Source organism: Centropristis striata, chromosome 13, assembly GCF_030273125.1.
Source record: "Centropristis striata isolate RG_2023a ecotype Rhode Island chromosome 13, C.striata_1.0, whole genome shotgun sequence".
Classification (NCBI taxonomy): Eukaryota; Metazoa; Chordata; class Actinopteri; order Perciformes; family Serranidae; genus Centropristis; species Centropristis striata.
Genome location: NC_081529.1, coordinates 18,099,890 through 18,116,607, shown reverse-complemented (window position 1 = coordinate 18,116,607; position 16,718 = coordinate 18,099,890). Strand labels below are relative to the sequence as shown.

Sequence of the window (16,718 nt, the reverse complement as noted above, 5' to 3'; positions counted from 1 at the left end):
AACACGGAAAAAGTGGAAATAAGACATTAAGTGTTGGATTTATCATCATGGAGTTATCATCATGGATTTATTTAACAAAGTCTCCAAAAAAACGGAGTTCAAGACTGGATTATAAAGCTTCTGAACTGGATACAACCCGACTAAAGGAACTGGTGGAATGGCAGGGCAGCTAACGTTAGTTTCTGTGCTAAAAATTAAGTCTCTCACCTGCAGATATTTATTATGTCGTATAATAGCCATATATGTATAACATACTTTACTATCTTAAACCACACCAATAATATATCATGCAGTTGTGGAAGAATTATTCAGATCTCTTACTTAAGTAAAGGTACTAATATTGCATTGCAGAATTGCTCAATTACAAATAAAAGTCCTGCAAAACTTACTTGAGTGAAAGCATAAAAATATCAGCATCAAAATGTACTCAAAGTATCAAAAGTAAAATTTCTCCTTATGCTGAATGGACCCACTCAGATTGTTTTATATATTCCAAATATATTAGATTATTTGTATTAATGCATTTGTATAAGCAGCGTTTAATTTGGGAAGATAGGACTTATTTTAACTACTAAATATAGGCCTACTGCTATGAGGTTTAAAAATAAAATAATACAAAATTTAAAGATTTAATTGTTCATGTCTTTTATTTTATTTTATTTATCTTGACCTGAAAAGTAACTAAAGCTGTCAGCTAAATTTAGTCGAGTAAAAAGTATAGTATTTGCCTCAAAAGTGGAGAAGTAAAATAAAAAATAAATAAATACTCAAAAGTACAAGGTCCTCAAAATTGTACTTAGGAACAGTACTTGAATAAATGTATGGCTTCAATTTAGTTGTACTTTAGAGTTGTAAAGCATAGTAGGAGAGAAAATAAATAAACAACGTAAATTGACATGGGGCATAGATTCTGTTTATGCCCTGTGATTCGTTTATTTACCCTCATTTCTAGAAACTTCATGAAACAAATTCATTATTTATTCATTATAAATGAATTAAATTACATAAGGAAAGTCTGTGGAGGTAGAGTGCTGTCCCAGTGTCTTAGTCAGCAGGATATGATGAGCTACTCAGTAAATATCTCTAGCTTTTCACCTTTTATCCCCATGGGACAGATGCACTGCTTCTGATGCCTACACATTTAACCTACGTGCCTGAAATATCCTGTGTATGGAAAACAGCTGCATCATTGTTATCCTTCCACATTAACACTTGCTGCTCCGTGTACATCAAGACCAAAACCCTATTAAGATTCCTCTCTGAAGACTAAACCTGTTGTGTGTGTCTGTCTACATGTTTATGTAATCTCCATACAAAGTGTCTCCCAAGACACCACGATGTTGGGCTGAGTGATTACACAGACACTGGGTGTACAATTTGAGAATCAGGGGATTTTCAGCCCAATTACCCTTAACCCCTCCTCAGAGTTTCGGCTTCCAGCTCCCTGGGAATGAGACACAGAGCACTTGGTGTTGGATGTCAGTGTACACTGATTGTAGAGTGACAACATGTATCAGAAATAGCAACAGAACATCTATAAAAGTCATGGACAGACCGGAGCCCAAACACAGACTGCACAAAGGGAGAGACAGAGCCAGCTGAAGCATCGCTGTTCCCCTGAACAAACAGCCACAACACCAGACTTAAAGACTGATCAACGAGAGCCATTGGAGGTCATACATCCAAGACAGATATTCCCACAGCAGCAGAGATGGTGCCAATCTGTACAGTCCTGGAAAAGCGTAATGGCGTGGTGGTGGGAGCTGAGCTGACCTGCAGCGTGCGGGAGGAGAACAAGGCTCACAGGGAGAGCTACACCGCTGACTGGAAAAGTGTCAGTCTCAAGACTCAACCTCAGGAAAGGTAAGAGGTCTCAGAGCAACCAAAAACAGCTCTTCTTAATGTTAAATGTGTCATCAGAGTGGGAAAAAGTTTATATTTCTTTGAACATGCTGGCTGTAATTTACCATCTCACACCATGATCAGATATAGATTGATGTACCTGCTCTTGCTTGGCAATTCATGGTAGAACTGTTCATATATTGGAAGTCAGTTATTGTTCTAATTAAGCATCACAGCAAGTTTCTAACTACAACTTCACTCTGATTCCCGCAGACAGACGATGAACATGAATGATGACTCTCGAAGGGAGACTCTGTCCCGGCAGTGGCAGGCCCGTTCCCTGACACAGATCTGCCCCTCTGGTGTCTTCAGAGTGGGCACTGTGGAAAGAGGCGTAAGGGAGCACCAGCTGCTGCCAAAGAGAAGAACCCTCCCCTTGCCCATCTTCACCCCCGCAGAGCTGGGTGTCAGGCTCGGACGTGGAGCCCCACACACCGAGGAGGACCTGCAGCCCTTCCCGACCCCAGATGGAGCCTGTCCCACCAAGAGGACCGTGGACGAGATCACACGAGACCTCCCCCCGGTCAAGCCCACCCTCATGGAGTTCGTCAAAGCACCCAGAGACCTGGGTCGCTCAATGTCTCAAGAGGCCCAGAGAGGGTGAAAAAGAAAAAAGAGAAAGAAGGGATGTTAGGGAGAGATGAGACGGGTGACGATTGGGAAAGAACAGTCATTGAGCTACATGTGTCAGGAAAGAGCATGACAAGATATATATAGAATAATCTCTAGTGACGTTCATCACAAACCGTAAATACTGTAGATCTTTTAGCACTATCTGTGTTTCTTGGCGAGCACAGCAACAGTGGTGACATTTGTGGTGGTCAGTGGTATTAAATATGTGAAGGCATTGTGATGGAGAGGCAGGGTGTGTTCTCAGCTGTGCCAGGGGCTGATCTCTGCCGTGCTGGCCAGCTGGCCTCACCATATCTGCTTATCTCTCTCACTGCGACCCAACTATTCCTTTCTTTTGCCTTTACATAATTTTAAAAGTGGAAATATCCTTGTTAAGGTAAATTAAAGTGATCTTGAGGTTCATGGATTGTACCTGTAGTAGGTGACGAAGGGACGCGATGATGCAGAAAGTGACAGACGGAAAATGACATGCGATAGGAAAGAGGGAGAGTCAGAGGTGGATGGGGAGGGGGGAGTGGGTCTTGGAGTTGGTCAACATCCAGGTCTTCCACAAGCTCTTGACAGTCTCTGATCTCTGTGAAGAGTACAGAATGCTCCGGCATGATCGCACACTGCAGCTGTAACACATAAGAGTGTGTGTGTGTGTGTGTGTGTGCCTGTTGACACCTCTAATGAAGAGGACTTATAGAACCTAATAACCTTACTATGGTGTATTACCTGATATAGTAGAACAGATACTGTATTAGCTGCGATGTTGTGAAATGTGTAATTTGAAATTTGTGAAATGATGAATTATTTTTTTCCTAGATATTTATATTTTTACTAATAAAAACTGAACAGCTTTTCACTCCTCTGTCACTGTGGTTTCTTTTGGATGCAACATGAACATATTCTCATTATATTTAAGTGAATGAAAGCGGCTTTGTGGCACAGTAAAGGTTTGGTGAATAAAACGATGCTTGAGGAGATAAGATCAAATTTGAACCTGAGTGACAATTCAATTAAAGTGTATTGCAGCCTGGTTTACAAGGATTCTGCAGGCTACATGAAAAGTGTTATAACTCTAATAACACTATCTTGCAGCTTTAGGCAGGTATCACTATAACACTGTGTAAAAGATTGGATTCGATTTTTTTTAAGAAGAAAAGGGGCTACAACAAAGAGAAAATGGGATAAATATTAAAGTAACAAGGGGTTATAAACAATAAATATGTGACTAACAACAGCAGTAAAACATGCTGAGAGAACATTGAAAGGGACGGATCATTATGGAAAATTATGCATTCTGGGAGGCACCATGATGCCAGACAGGCTGAAATAAATAGCTGGGTATCTGTCACCCATAATTTGGATACTGTGACAGTGTCCTCCACCCTCTGAACAATCTCCACTTCACCACTTTACATCCCTCATTTATCTTTCATGTTCCACAACCTGTGTTTGTTTCCAACACAGAACGCACTGTTCCCTGTTAGTGTGCGGAGCGTTACTGGACGCACTGCACCACCTCCTCTTCATTTAACACTCTGAAACTACAATAAGCGCAATCTCGCTTATCAAATATTACTTCTTTCACTTTCTACCCTTCTCGAATCTCATTTTCCTTCTGAAAATATTTGTTTTTAACCCCTTCTGACTCACTGTCCCCCTCTCTCTAACACACACTGCTCTCACTTGTGTCTCTATGATAGGCAGCGTGTGGTGGTTTGATATTAATAGCTGGGTAAACATTGGAATTACCCTGGAGACAGTGCCGAGACAGCTGTATTGGCACGTCCTTCCCATTTGAGCTCTTAATCCTAGTGTTTTATCAGAGATCTGGGTGTGCTGCCTTCATCCCCTATCTTTAAAATTACCCTGCTGGAGTCCTGTGCTCCCCATCCTGCACTGTCACAGTACAGCACAGTTTTCAAACTCCAAATAAATCTCGGAAATCCTGAAACTATTTTTAGTGGATGCCAAGAAATGTAGGAATTGAGACGTGTTGTCACAGACAAATCTTGTAAATTGACATTGAAATTCTTTCCAATGACTCAGCTGTCTCAGTATGCTGCTTGCTGTATTGTCCCATTTGGCAAAGTCAACCGATCTGCTATTGCAAGCAAGTTAATGCAACCCTGCAAAGAAATGAATTCCACTGTAACTTCAACTCAAAACATTTACCCAAGTTTGGACCAGTGAATACCTCTTGAAACATATTCAAAATATTCATATTTTCATTGCTTTTATTGTCATCACCTGTAGAGATTAAGTATCGTCACCTGTAAGTATGTGAGTGTGCCTCTTCTCATCCTTGTAGCCACTCATCACCGTGTATTTAAAGACGAGGTCACACAGTGTTACACAGTAGTACATCCTAAGTGTTGTCACACTCTTGCTACGTCATACAGTGGTATGCATGACTTACAGCAGCACTATAGCATGCACAGTCATAGTACATGCTTGTCAATACAGAAATAAATCTTGCCTGTGGTCTTTTTGCCTTCCCACTTAACATCTGTTGCTGCTCCCTACTGGATAATTTGGGTAATGCAGGTTGGACAAAGTGAAGGCACAAAGATACTATTAACATCACACAGATTCATTATTATTTGCCTGTTTCATCTATTGTAAATTAACATGAAATACATTTAATTGTAATAAGCAATAAAATGACAAACGTAGGCGTGAATTTATTATGCTTGATTTAAGAAAAGATATGGTGAGTGAATTAATAATCAGCCTCTCTTCTTCTCTGCTTCTGGCTCAGCAGCACTGTTGTTCTCTATGAAAGAAAAATATTAAAAATGACACAAATATAAAGCATCTGATGAACTCATCTCTTCAGCCATTCATAATCAACAGCACCATAATCACTAGCAGCTTTCCTAATCAGTACCCTTCTCATCACAATTACTGTGAAGCTGCTGTTGGCTCTCCTGTCACACAGCTTGGGAGGGTCCTATATATCTTCAAAGGAGCAGGCTTATTAATTGGCCATTGGCTGGGTGTTTCTGTGTGGTAAGTTTTTACCTGCTGCAGGTGTGACGTCTGCTCTTACGGCATCAGTGTTGCTGCGTGGGGGAGCAGGCCTGATCACACAAAACACAAACATATGAATCACTGTGTTACGTCTCCTGGATATTTATTCAGTATAAATGCATAAATACAGAGCCCAATGACTTATCATATACAGTGCCAAGGAATAGTAAGTGAACCCCTTGGATTTCTCAGCATGTTTGTGTAATTTCGACATAAATGTGGTCTGATATTCTTCAAAGTCAAAATAATATAGTAAAAACTACATAAAATAACCTAAAACCAAGTGCATGTTTTTATTGAATTATTATTATTTTTACATTATGTGTTTAAGCAACTAGTTAGACCTTATTTCCTGTAGCAGTGACCTCAACCAAATATTTCCAGCACGTGTTGATCACATCTCCACATTGGTCAGGAGGAATTTTAGACCATTTCTCTGTACAAAATGTTTTAATTATATTGGTGTTTCAGGAATGTTTTTCATGAATGGCTCCCTTTTGTTCATGTCACAGAAGCTCAATTAATCAGGATTGGAGCCAGAATCAGGAGCCAGGATTGACCTTATTTTTGAAATTCATTCCACTGTGTTTAGGGGCATCTTTGTATGAAATCTTCCAAGTCTATTCAGCATAAAGTAACTGTCAACCACCCAGAAGTTTAAAAAAGTATTTTTATATGTTTGAGTTTATCGTTTTCTCAATGAGTAATAGGTTTATTTCAGGCTCAGTGGAAGCAAAGCTACTACAAATCATGATGAAATGATGTATGCCAGTTTGGAAAACAATTATTAGTTTACATACAATGCATTTGTCTATTGTACTGACTGATGATGTGAAAAAAAGGAACTAAGCTGTGATTTTTAGGCTATATGAGAACAAGTCCTCCAAGCAAAGTGATGTGACATGAAGCATTCCATCTGTTAATCGCGCCCCTAAACATCCTAAAATATCTCATAAAAATATGTTTTGGTGAGCCGTACCGACAAGCTCATCTGATGTGAAATGAAATGTCTTTAAATAGATTTCTAGCAGACTTCTTGCTTGATGTTTGAGCTATATTAATAGGATGAAATCTACAACATAACACTCAGATTCACTAAATGTAAAGCCCTTCCACACCTCCAGTAATTAACACCAGCTATCTTCAAAGCATGAGGAAGTTTGAGCTATTTTAACGATTTTCATGGAAGAAAATTTATCTGCTCAATACAGTGGAGCCTCTGTAGGGAACATGTCCCTTCACCTTTAATCAAAACCTCATTGATTTGCTCTGTCTGTCAAAATTAGATTCTTGTGCCTGCTATAAAAATGTCTCAGCCTGTTGATGATTTGATACAATGTTAATCTGATTAGTTTACAGGATTATCATTTCTGTTTGAGAGAAATTTATGTTACTTTTTACTTTATCAGACAGTTAATTCTCTGCATCACCAGACAAAGCCCCACCTGCTGGCAGCAGAAGAAAGTGTGGTTTAAGTGGTACTCAGTTACTTAGAAAATTCATGTAATTCTGGATTCATCCACAACACTAAACATTTTTAGTTGCTGCTGTTATTTAGCATCATTATTCTACAATTTTTGGTCATTGGCTGATGGCATATTTTTAAAATAGTGTTTAACTGCGCTCCAGAGGACGCTGAAATATTTGCGCATATCCAAAAACCTGTTGATATCCAAGTCTTTCATAATGCGTAAAAGTAGGTGTTTTTTTCCAACCATAAATGTTGGCTTTTCTTCTTCTATTTTTGATTTTATATTTTCCTTTTCTTTCTCCCCCCACCCCCACCCCCTTTTCACCCACAATGTGAACTGGTATGACTGAATTCCTTGTTAGGGCCACGGGGCAATCGCACCAAGCACTGGCCCCTACAGCAATAGCTGTAGCTTTGCCCCGAGAACTATTGTTATAGTGTGGATTTTTTCTTCTTCCTCTTCCGGACACAAAACGTGCTTTTTGATCGGGATCGGTGTGTATTACTTTTCTCTACGGAATACAAATTTTTCGCGATATAAATTACTGCCCAAAACTTTGCATTCAAGTGAATGGGACGGCCGAAAAAAAATGAGCGAAAAAGAACAATAATTGGAGATTTTCAAACGTCTACTTCTAATAATTTCACCCTAGAGACTCCATTTAAACTTTAAACAGTAGACACAAGTCTTGTGTATTGGTGTATTAATCCACGTTTCGATATGGCATATAGTTTTTTTTATCAATCCCTGTTCAATGACCATGATCATTTTTGGAGAAATTCTGAGATTATAATGGGTGTGTATTGCATGGAATGTTCGTGTTAGTGTGTGTGATGTCATCGCTCAGAGTGTAGAGGGAGAGAAAAAAACTGTCAAAAAATACATTTGAAAACTGCGCTCCAGGCTGCAATTTCCACTCTACAGAGATAATTTATACATATAAACGTGGGAAAATTTGTCTTCTCCCTCACAATCCTCTGGTAAAGCTGTCAGAGTTATAGTTTGGGTGTAGGATGCACAGATGCGCCACCAACACACACCAACAGCCCCTTTGACTCCCATATTAAAAATGCAGGAAGATTACTGTAGAAAAGCATATTTAACTGTTTTTCAGATCGCTCTTACAAAGCTATTTCTTCATTTTTCTTCACAAATACCATATGTAGCTGTTAAGGGAGGACTCAGGACACTCAAAGTGAAGTGGGATCAATGATAGGTATTATGGTTTTGCCAAAAATGCTTTCTGTTTGAGGCCAGGAGACCTACCTAATTACAGCTGGTGCGCAATGAACTGTATGTCTGCGCCCGAAGCTGGGAACTGGCTGTGAGCGTCACACTTTACTATTACTATTTTTAAGTAGCTGAAATTATTTTAATTATCCCTTTCACCCTTGCTATCATTAAATATCAATTCGATATCATTCAAACCTAGAGAGAGAGAGAGAGAGATTTCATTATCAAGAAACTAAAAACGGGCCTGAAAATACTCGAAATATCCTGACAGCTCTGTTGGGGCTTGGGGTTCATCTATGATTTCTGCTTTCTTATAAACAATCCCGTATGAACCTGAGACTCTGTGTAACAGCTGATCTGTGTAGTTATTCTGCAGAACATCGAAAATTAATAACTGACAGGTCCTGATGATCCAGTGGACCTCGTGCGTAAATGCGCACAGCCTCTTCCTCAGTTTGTTCCTGAGCAATGGTCCAGTCCTGATATAATGTTACAGGCGTACACGCGTTAACGCGTATGTGTTATTGTCCTAAATCCAACGCTTCAGACGCCTTAACGTGTGCACGTGTAGACTTGAAACAGCCCAAACTGTCTCATCGGTCTCTCTTGGTGATACATGAACTGCTTTAATTGTGAAGCGAAGCAGCTGTTCAACAAAAAAATTGTAAAGTAAATAATTATTTGTACATTGAGACGAGCGTGCGCACAGGCGTCCACTACGTTCGCAAGTGGCACGGCACGAAAGACCCATCCCTATTTGATTTCCACACACACTACACAGCGTGTGTTTGTACGCTCATGTAGAATTGTACTTAACAGTCTTGCGGGTCTTCATGTCACGTATTTGAAGCGTAGTTCACCCGTCACGCAGCCATCACGTAGGCATATGTACAACAACGCATGTGCAGCGTCTGCGTGACGTCTGCATGACGCCTACGTGACGCTCGTCTGTCCATTGAAAGCGAATGGAATTTACATGCGCACGTTAGAGGTTTGATGTCATCGCATAGGCGCTGTACACGTGTTTTAGTATAGTGCGCTGGCATAAAATACCCCATGCTTCACACACACACACACACACACACACACACAAATGCGCACGTAAGCGCGCACACTCCTCCAGATACACGTTTCACAAACACACACACACATTCTGAGGTTAAAGGGCATAGGTTGCTGTATAAATAAATACTTGAAAAGGAATGCTTGTTGTAGGTGTGCTCCTTGTATATAATATAGTATCATAACATTGCTAGTACTAATTGTTTGAAATCACTGAAGAATCTCATCATCGTGTAAAAAAAAAAAGATGGCTCTGGTATTACTTTTAGAAAATAGTAACTGGATTATCAACAACACATGAATTTTAAAGTCGTTATTTTCAAGAAAAACTGGAAATGAAACACCTTGGTGGATATTGTTTGATTCAAACCGCTGGTAAAATAATCAAATTTAACGTAGAGTGCGTTTCCGTTTTTAAAAAAACGGCAACGTTAACCGCTAAGCTAACTTTAAAATGTAAGCCTGTCAACAAAGTTTACCTTCCAGTGTGCGCTGAAGGTTCAGAGGGGGTATTTTTGGGGGTCAATAACTGACTTTTTAGGATCTGAAACTTATTTTTGAGAGGGACAACACAGCTACCCAAATTGACAGTGCACAGAAACAAGGAACTGACTAGCAACAGGTATGTGCTCAGTCTGATAACCACCTGGCAAGGCGATTTTATGGCTTTACATGTATCAAAAGTAGCTGCACTCAACAATTTCCCACCTAAAACTCCAGTGAAAATAATGGAATGTAATGGCCACGCAGGAGCTCTGATCACCTGTCTCTGTGTGGAGGAGTGGATGTGGGTTTGTTGGGGTCTTGGTAGACCACTGTGGCCCCAGGCAGCAGCCATGCAGGGTAGGACAGATGAGGGGCAGGCTGGTAATAGTGGTGGTATACCTCTGGGTCAGTCTCATTCTCTTGAATTATAACCAGGTCTCTGGGAGTCTGACACTGGAGGAGAAAAACAGTCCAGTTTTATTTTGAATGCAGGACTCAGATCATTAGAACAGTTTCACTGCTGAAGTTTTAGTCTAGTAACTCTGTCTTTATTGTAAGAAAAGTCAGGAAAACGCTTACTTATTTATAAAGAATGACATCAAGGTGGATTCTTGACTCTTAATATTTAAATTTAAAACTGTCAGATGAAATTAAATTAGGTCTGACTCCTTCCTGGATTATGTCCATAGTTTTCCAGTTCCATTCAACAAATAGAAGTTAAACACTTTTTTTTTTTTAAATCAGCACATTTGATCTTCAAAACATTAACAGTGAGCTAGGAGGAAAATTCATTATGGATGCAATAATAAAACCAGAGATTGTTTGTTCATATGGAGTTGAAGAATTTGATTCTGTGTCTTGTGTGTAGTAGAATTAAATTATTTTTTTCCTGCATTGATATATCAAGATAAAGGTGGAACATTCACACCCTATCTCATATTGCAAGTTATGACCAAATTCATTTCAATTCAAAAGTCAAAGCTCATTTTAATAAAATCAGACTCAGTTTATTGACTGAACTGACCCTGATCCTTGTCTGATACCCACCGCAGGGCCCGGCGCAGGGCTGGAGTATCCGAATGAGCTGAGAGCTGACATGGTCATATTATTCATGATGACCTGGTGCATCTGGGCGTTCTGGATCATCATCAGCTCTACAAGGTCTGCATTGAGAATATTACACTTTGATGGTCCCCATCTCACACAGACACACACATTCAAACACTCACTCACTCAGAGAACAATCAGCACTTTCTGATTGTCTTATCTATTTTATCAGCCAGCTATACCATCCTCCTCCGTCAGGGCGAATAGCTCATTAACCCACATTGTGTCAAACTGAGGCGGTGAACGTGAGTTTTCTCACCTTCCTGTCACCCAGTATTTCTTCGCAGATGACTCACCTTGCAAAGTTCTTTCACTCCTTTTCAGCAATACAAATACACTTTCTGACCAAGATTTAGGAAAGTGTATTCTAGTTATTATAATTCCGCTGTCATTTAAAGTATTGTTTTTCATAGGTGGTTATGTAACTTTTACCAAATATTTGCCACCCTGATAAATTATTAAGTGCTTTCCAGGTAATATAAATTATCTATCTGGGTCTCTGGTGATGCAACATTCAGTAACTCGACAAACTTTGTAATATTGCCCCATCTCAAAGGGGTTATGTCAATTTCATAAATAATAAAGTGATAATGTCAGTTAATGTTAGTCTGACGACTGAAGATTATGTCACTTGTACTCACATGTGCTGATTGGTTGGGCTGGATAAGCTCAGCCCTTATCTGTCTCATGGACAACATTACTGTAACATCCAGCTACCCTTTCCTCTCTGGGGGAATTGTTTTGTCAGTATTGTCCCCCTCCATGGTTTTTCCTCATTTAAAATCAAAAAACAAAAATAATGTTCTGTCTTTTTTCAGGCTTCACAAAGTCAAATAATTTGTGGGTTAAGTATTGTGAAAAAAGTCCATCTCCTTATTCCTGCTGATTTCAAGCTCACTTTAGACTGCTGTCAGACCTTCAGGTTCCATGTGCATAGCATCTCAGCATTTTCCCTTGCAAATCAATGGATAACATTATCATCTAAATATATCAGACAAAACTTTAGGTCATTTATATAACCCCGGATATGAGTGAGATGTCTCACTATGGGATGCATGCCCTGCTGCAGACCTCAGAAGCATTAATCTCAATACGCCAATCCTGATTGGCTGGTGAAATGTGTGCGTCCGCCCTAGGTAGTACCACCTACCTTAAATAGACGGCACCACATCATTCAAGATAAGCACCTCTTCACACTCGCCCAAGCAAGAACGGTTGTCTAGTGAGACATCTCACTCATATTACTCAGAGAACCGGGGTAATGTAAATAACCTAAAGTTCTCTTTCATAATATTTTGTTCGATGTCTCACTATGGGATATGGTTTCTCCTGTATTGCCAGACAAGCTTATCCAGCATCCACCAACCCACAGGGAAAAATACTCTGTTCCAATCAGGGCAGCAAAACCACTCGTGCCATGCACGGGGCGGAGACATCCAGCATATAGAAACAGACAAAAGCGAGAGGCCCAGGATGCAGCCAAGTTTGCTCGCAGGCCCACAGGTGGCTGCAAACCCTGACTCGCCTCCACCACCGAGTGGGAAAGACGCTGCTTTGTGACAGGTTTCCCCTTATGAGGGTTAGCCCAGGAGACGAACAGCTGATCGCTCCTTCTGACACCCCTTGTCCTATCCATGTAACTGCGCACCGCACAGACTGGACATAATGCATGTGACCCCTGCCCAACTGGTGAGGCAGCAAAAGCCACACGTTCAATAGGAGAACATGAGCCCACCACCTTAGGCACAAAAGCCGGGTTGGGCTTCAAAATCATCCTCACATCCCGCGGGAAGAGCTGAGTGCACGAGGGATGCACCGAAAGCGCATGGGTATCACTAACCCGTTTAGCCGAAGCCAGAGCCAGCAATAACGCTGTCTTCAGAGACAAGTGTTTCAAGTCTGCCACCTCCAGTGGCTCAAAAGGAGGGCCCTTAAGCCCCTCCAGAACCACAGCTATATCCCACAGTGGTACCAGCGGTCTGGACACAGGGAGAAGCCTGAGTGCTCCCTTCATAAAACGGGAAAGTGGAGAGAGTGGGGGATATGAGGGCCAGCGGGGGGAATGCATAAAGACCCACGCGCGGCCAGGCGTGCGCTAAAGCGTCCACCCCGAGGGGAGCATCCCTGCTGCGCAGAGAGAAAAACAGCGGGCACTGGGCATTGTCTCTCGACGAGAACAGATCCACCACGGCCCGACCGAACCGGGCCCATATCTGTTCCACAATCTCTGGATGCAAAGTCCACTCCCCCGTATACTGGCGCGCCTGTGTTCAGGACACCCGGGACGTGCGTCGCTCTCAGAGAGAGGAAACGACTGCAGCTCCACAGGATCAATCTGCGTACCAACATATGCAATTTGACAGTTGATATACGCCACCGTCGTCATATTGTCCGTCCTCACCAGGACATGATGACCCATGAGAGACAGAAGGAAACGTTTCAGGGTGAGGAACACCGCTAAAAGAGTCTGCACTTGGAAGCCATGGGCGCCCCGCGAGTCAGAAAGGGCGGGACTTGCCAGTGATGCAGCGCCCTGACGCATCCCGGTGTGACCAGCACTCTCCGTGCGCCATGACACACGGGATCCAGCCTGCATGAGGCCACCCAAAGCTGGAATTCCCACATGTGGAGCCGGCCAAGACGGACTACGAGAATGGCAGACGTCATTAGTTCGAGTAACCGAAGAAATAATCTGAACTGAACAGATTTGCCTGGCTGAAAAAGTACAAGACATGCCCTGAAAACTTGCAGCATGCTCTTTTCCGTGTTTATCACGTAACCCAGATCGGCGAGGTGTCGTATAAGAATATGCGTGTGCGCCCTGGCCTCCTGCTCCGATTGTGCCAACAGCAGCCAATCGTCCAGATATGTGGCCAAGCGGATGCCCTCCTGTCTCAACGGGGCTATTGCCGCCTCCGTGCACCACACAAACACCCTCAGGCTCAAAGACAGACCCCCCCCCCCCCCCCCCCCCGAAAAGCAAATCTCAGATACTTTCTGTGGGGAGGAAAGATTGAGATCTGGAAATATGCATCCTTTAGATCAACAGAAGTGAACCAATCGCTCTGTCTCACAAGGCGCAGCAGAGATCCGTGCATCAGCATCCTGAACTTGTATTTCCTGAGATATTTGTTCAGAGCCACATAGATCCAGGATAGGGCATTCGCCCTCGTGTGTGATTGTGCGTGCTTGTGGACAGGAGAGAGGGGCAACAGCTGAACCCTCTGCCATCAAAAGTCCGTACCGTGGCAGCCGGGAGACGGGGGTGTGGTGGGCCCCTCGGTGCACGCTCAAAAGGGGGAGCTGGTGAACGGGGAACAGCCAGCCATCACTGATGGAGAGAGGGGCGGTCAGGCCACTTTTTTTTCTTCCCAGCCTGGTTGGAAACGGTCTGCGAGGGCTGTACCAGCGGAACTGCAACTGGGGCTGCAGATTTCTTGGGCCAGCTGGGGATTCGACTGTTTGGGTACTTTAAACTGCAAACTCTGGGAAGCTGCCTGCGCGAAGCTTTTATGCAGCGCAGGTGGAGACAGAGCTGGGGCCTTTCAAGGCAGGCTGGCGAGGTTTAGCCACCACGCCCTGCAGAACCATGGTCCCCATCACTTTCCCCGTGGCCCGCACTGCGCAGCGCTGGACATGGAGACACAGATCGGTGATGACCGGTATCTCGTCCCACGTAGCTGGGTCCTGAGTTCGCACAAAATCCTCACATAACTCAGCCTGATAAGCCGTGAGCAGGAAGAGGACATTGAGCGCCACCACCTTGTACACCTTTTCAGTCAGGGCTGACTGAAAATGGTCAGATCTGGACGGCAAGCTGGGACTCCTGGAGGACACCGCTGACAGCCGCCTTGGGTGAAGGTGCGCTGCAACGAGTGGCCCCATCGGAGGCATGTGGAGCAGACCCAGGCTGTCCATCGCCTCACAGTCGAGGGATGAGGCACCGGAAATCGGGCTCCTGCTGCTGTATTAAGATGTCATCGTCTCGTCTTCATCCTCTGAAACAAGGAATCCTGAGGTGTCATCTTCATCATCCCCATAGTCCAGTAACAGGACATCTTCCTCCTGCTGGGGAACCGCGGCTAGGTCGAGCTGGGAGCCAGTCAGGATTGGTGTAATAAGAATAATGCTTCTGAGGTCTGCAGCAGGGCGTGCATCCCATAATAAGACATCGAACGAAATATTAGGAAACAGAACCCTGAATGGTTGACAGGCCTCCCATGGCTACTTATGGTTGCTATCGTAGAATTGGACTGTGGACGTTCTTGGGAGCAGCTTAGTGAAGGGTAATTTGAGACCTGAAGATTGAAATCGAGAAATTTGATGATTGATAGGGGCATATTCACTGCATATACGTTAAAAATGAAAATATGAAACCTCAGCATTGACAGAATGTTCCATCCGAAGAAAATTGTAAAGATTTTTACTTTCACCATTCAACTTTTTCAGCCACTAATAGGAAAGGATTTAAGAGGTATTTTTGATCTGGTAACAGATCATCCAATTATGAAGCATTTGTGCCAAAATGCAAATGTATACAATTTATATACCGAACCACAAGTTTGGCCATTAAATGATAGTTTGAGCTCAGGATTGTTTCATAACCTGAGTAAACGCAGAGTGACACTGTAGCTTGGTTTAGGCAGCCACTATAACACTTATAACCTGAAATCTACATGCACAGTAACAAATATTGGACGTTTCTGGACCACATTGTATTTACCATCACTAAAGACTTTTAACCTTTGAATGTCTGAACTAAATTCCACTGACTTACAAAACTTTTATTTTAAATAATTGAATTATCTCTTTAAAAGTTGTAAACCGGGCTGACTAAAGCCTGCTGCAGCACTTGGATATGAATTTAACACACACACACACACACACACACACACACACACTCAAAGGCAAATTCATGCACACACATTTTATGCAATTGTCCAAACTCAAGAGTCGACCATAAATAATATATCTGAGTGCTTGCTAGCAAGCTCGTAATGTGACAGACAGGCAAGAACAGCGGTGAGTGTGAAATCCTGAGATTTAGTTTGTGTGGGGTGACAGTCTGCCATACCCTCCTTGACGTGACCACCAGGGCTAATGGAAGCAGAGCCAGGAGGCATCATGGTCGCTGGGAGCTGCTGCAGGATAGTGGTGGGCTGCTGAGGAGCCTGGGGAGGAGAGATGGGCCTGTAATGAGGCACTCTGCCTAGAGGCACAGTGGCTGAGAATAAACTCTATCTATGCGGGAGGGGAAGCTCGACTCCACAGGAAGGGGGGAAATGGAAGAATTATCTTCCCATATGCAAACAATATTAAAAACATCACTTCTTGTAATGCTAGAAATGATTGTATTATGACGTAAGACTCTGTGACGGGTTTGGGCTCAGAGAGAGCAGCAGGTTAGTCGTTAAAAGATAAAGAGCTTTAGCTGACGGCACAATAACCACAGAAGCGTAAATGAGTGAAAATAATGTAGACTTACAGGAAATATCTGAAAAGCGCGAGGATCATACGGCTCAAAGTGTGGATAAATATCTTCTGTCCACGCCATATGTGAGAGCTTCAGCCGATATGATTTACAAGATGCTCACTATGTAATTCTAACCTGTTTGCTTAGATGCAGAGGCACACAGTAGCAGGTTGCCAAGGTGCCAAAACAGAAGCAACAGTCTGCATATGCACACGCATTCTCCCACATAACACATACACACACACAAACACACACACTTCCTCCTTCTATGATCACTACATTGACCTGCAGTACGCAGTACAGGCTGTTTGTGTAATTAATCTCACTTT

General features: G+C 42.6%; 2 protein-coding genes across 2 annotated transcripts; one reads left to right on the top strand and one right to left on the bottom strand.

Annotated features, from left to right (window-relative positions):
* Positions 1 to 1,470: 1,470 nt before the first annotated feature.
* Positions 1,471 to 3,021, top strand: tcap (titin-cap (telethonin)). Its single transcript, XM_059348833.1, has 2 exons — positions 1,471 to 1,863; positions 2,116 to 3,021. The coding sequence occupies exons 1-2, from the start codon at positions 1,712 to 1,714 to the stop codon at positions 2,504 to 2,506; spliced, it is 543 nt and encodes a 180-aa protein (XP_059204816.1). The 5' UTR covers positions 1,471 to 1,711; the 3' UTR covers positions 2,507 to 3,021.
* A 2,231-nt stretch (positions 3,022 to 5,252) lies between these two features.
* LOC131983373 (proline-rich protein 29-like) lies at positions 5,253 to 16,470 on the bottom strand. The gene is made up of 6 exons (XM_059348094.1): positions 16,402 to 16,470; positions 15,991 to 16,087; positions 10,857 to 10,972; positions 10,087 to 10,256; positions 5,548 to 5,606; positions 5,253 to 5,299 (listed from the first exon to the last, which is right to left on the bottom strand). Exons 1-6 carry the CDS (start codon positions 16,468 to 16,470, stop codon positions 5,253 to 5,255), a joined length of 558 nt encoding a protein of 185 aa, XP_059204077.1.
* Positions 16,471 to 16,718: the final 248 nt, after the last annotated feature.

What these genes read in the sequence shown, in the direction of transcription:
- tcap (XM_059348833.1), top strand. Translation starts at nt 1,712, where the DNA reads ATGGTGCCAATCTGTACAGTCCTGGAAAAGCGTAATGGCGTGGTGGTG. An exon ending in AAGACTCAACCTCAGGAAAG is followed by an intron (nt 1,864 to 2,115) that starts GTAAGAGGTCTC and finishes TGATTCCCGCAG; the next exon opens with ACAGACGATGAACATGAATG.
- LOC131983373 (XM_059348094.1), bottom strand. Translation starts at nt 16,470, where the DNA reads ATGGCGTGGACAGAAGATATTTATCCACACTTTGAGCCGTATGATCCT. An exon ending in GCGCTTTTCAGATATTTCCT is followed by an intron (nt 16,088 to 16,401) that starts GTAAGTCTACAT and finishes TCTCCTCCCCAG; the next exon opens with GCTCCTCAGCAGCCCACCAC. An exon ending in AGACGTCACACCTGCAGCAG is followed by an intron (nt 5,300 to 5,547) that starts GTAAAAACTTAC and finishes TTTCTTTCATAG; the next exon opens with AGAACAACAGTGCTGCTGAG.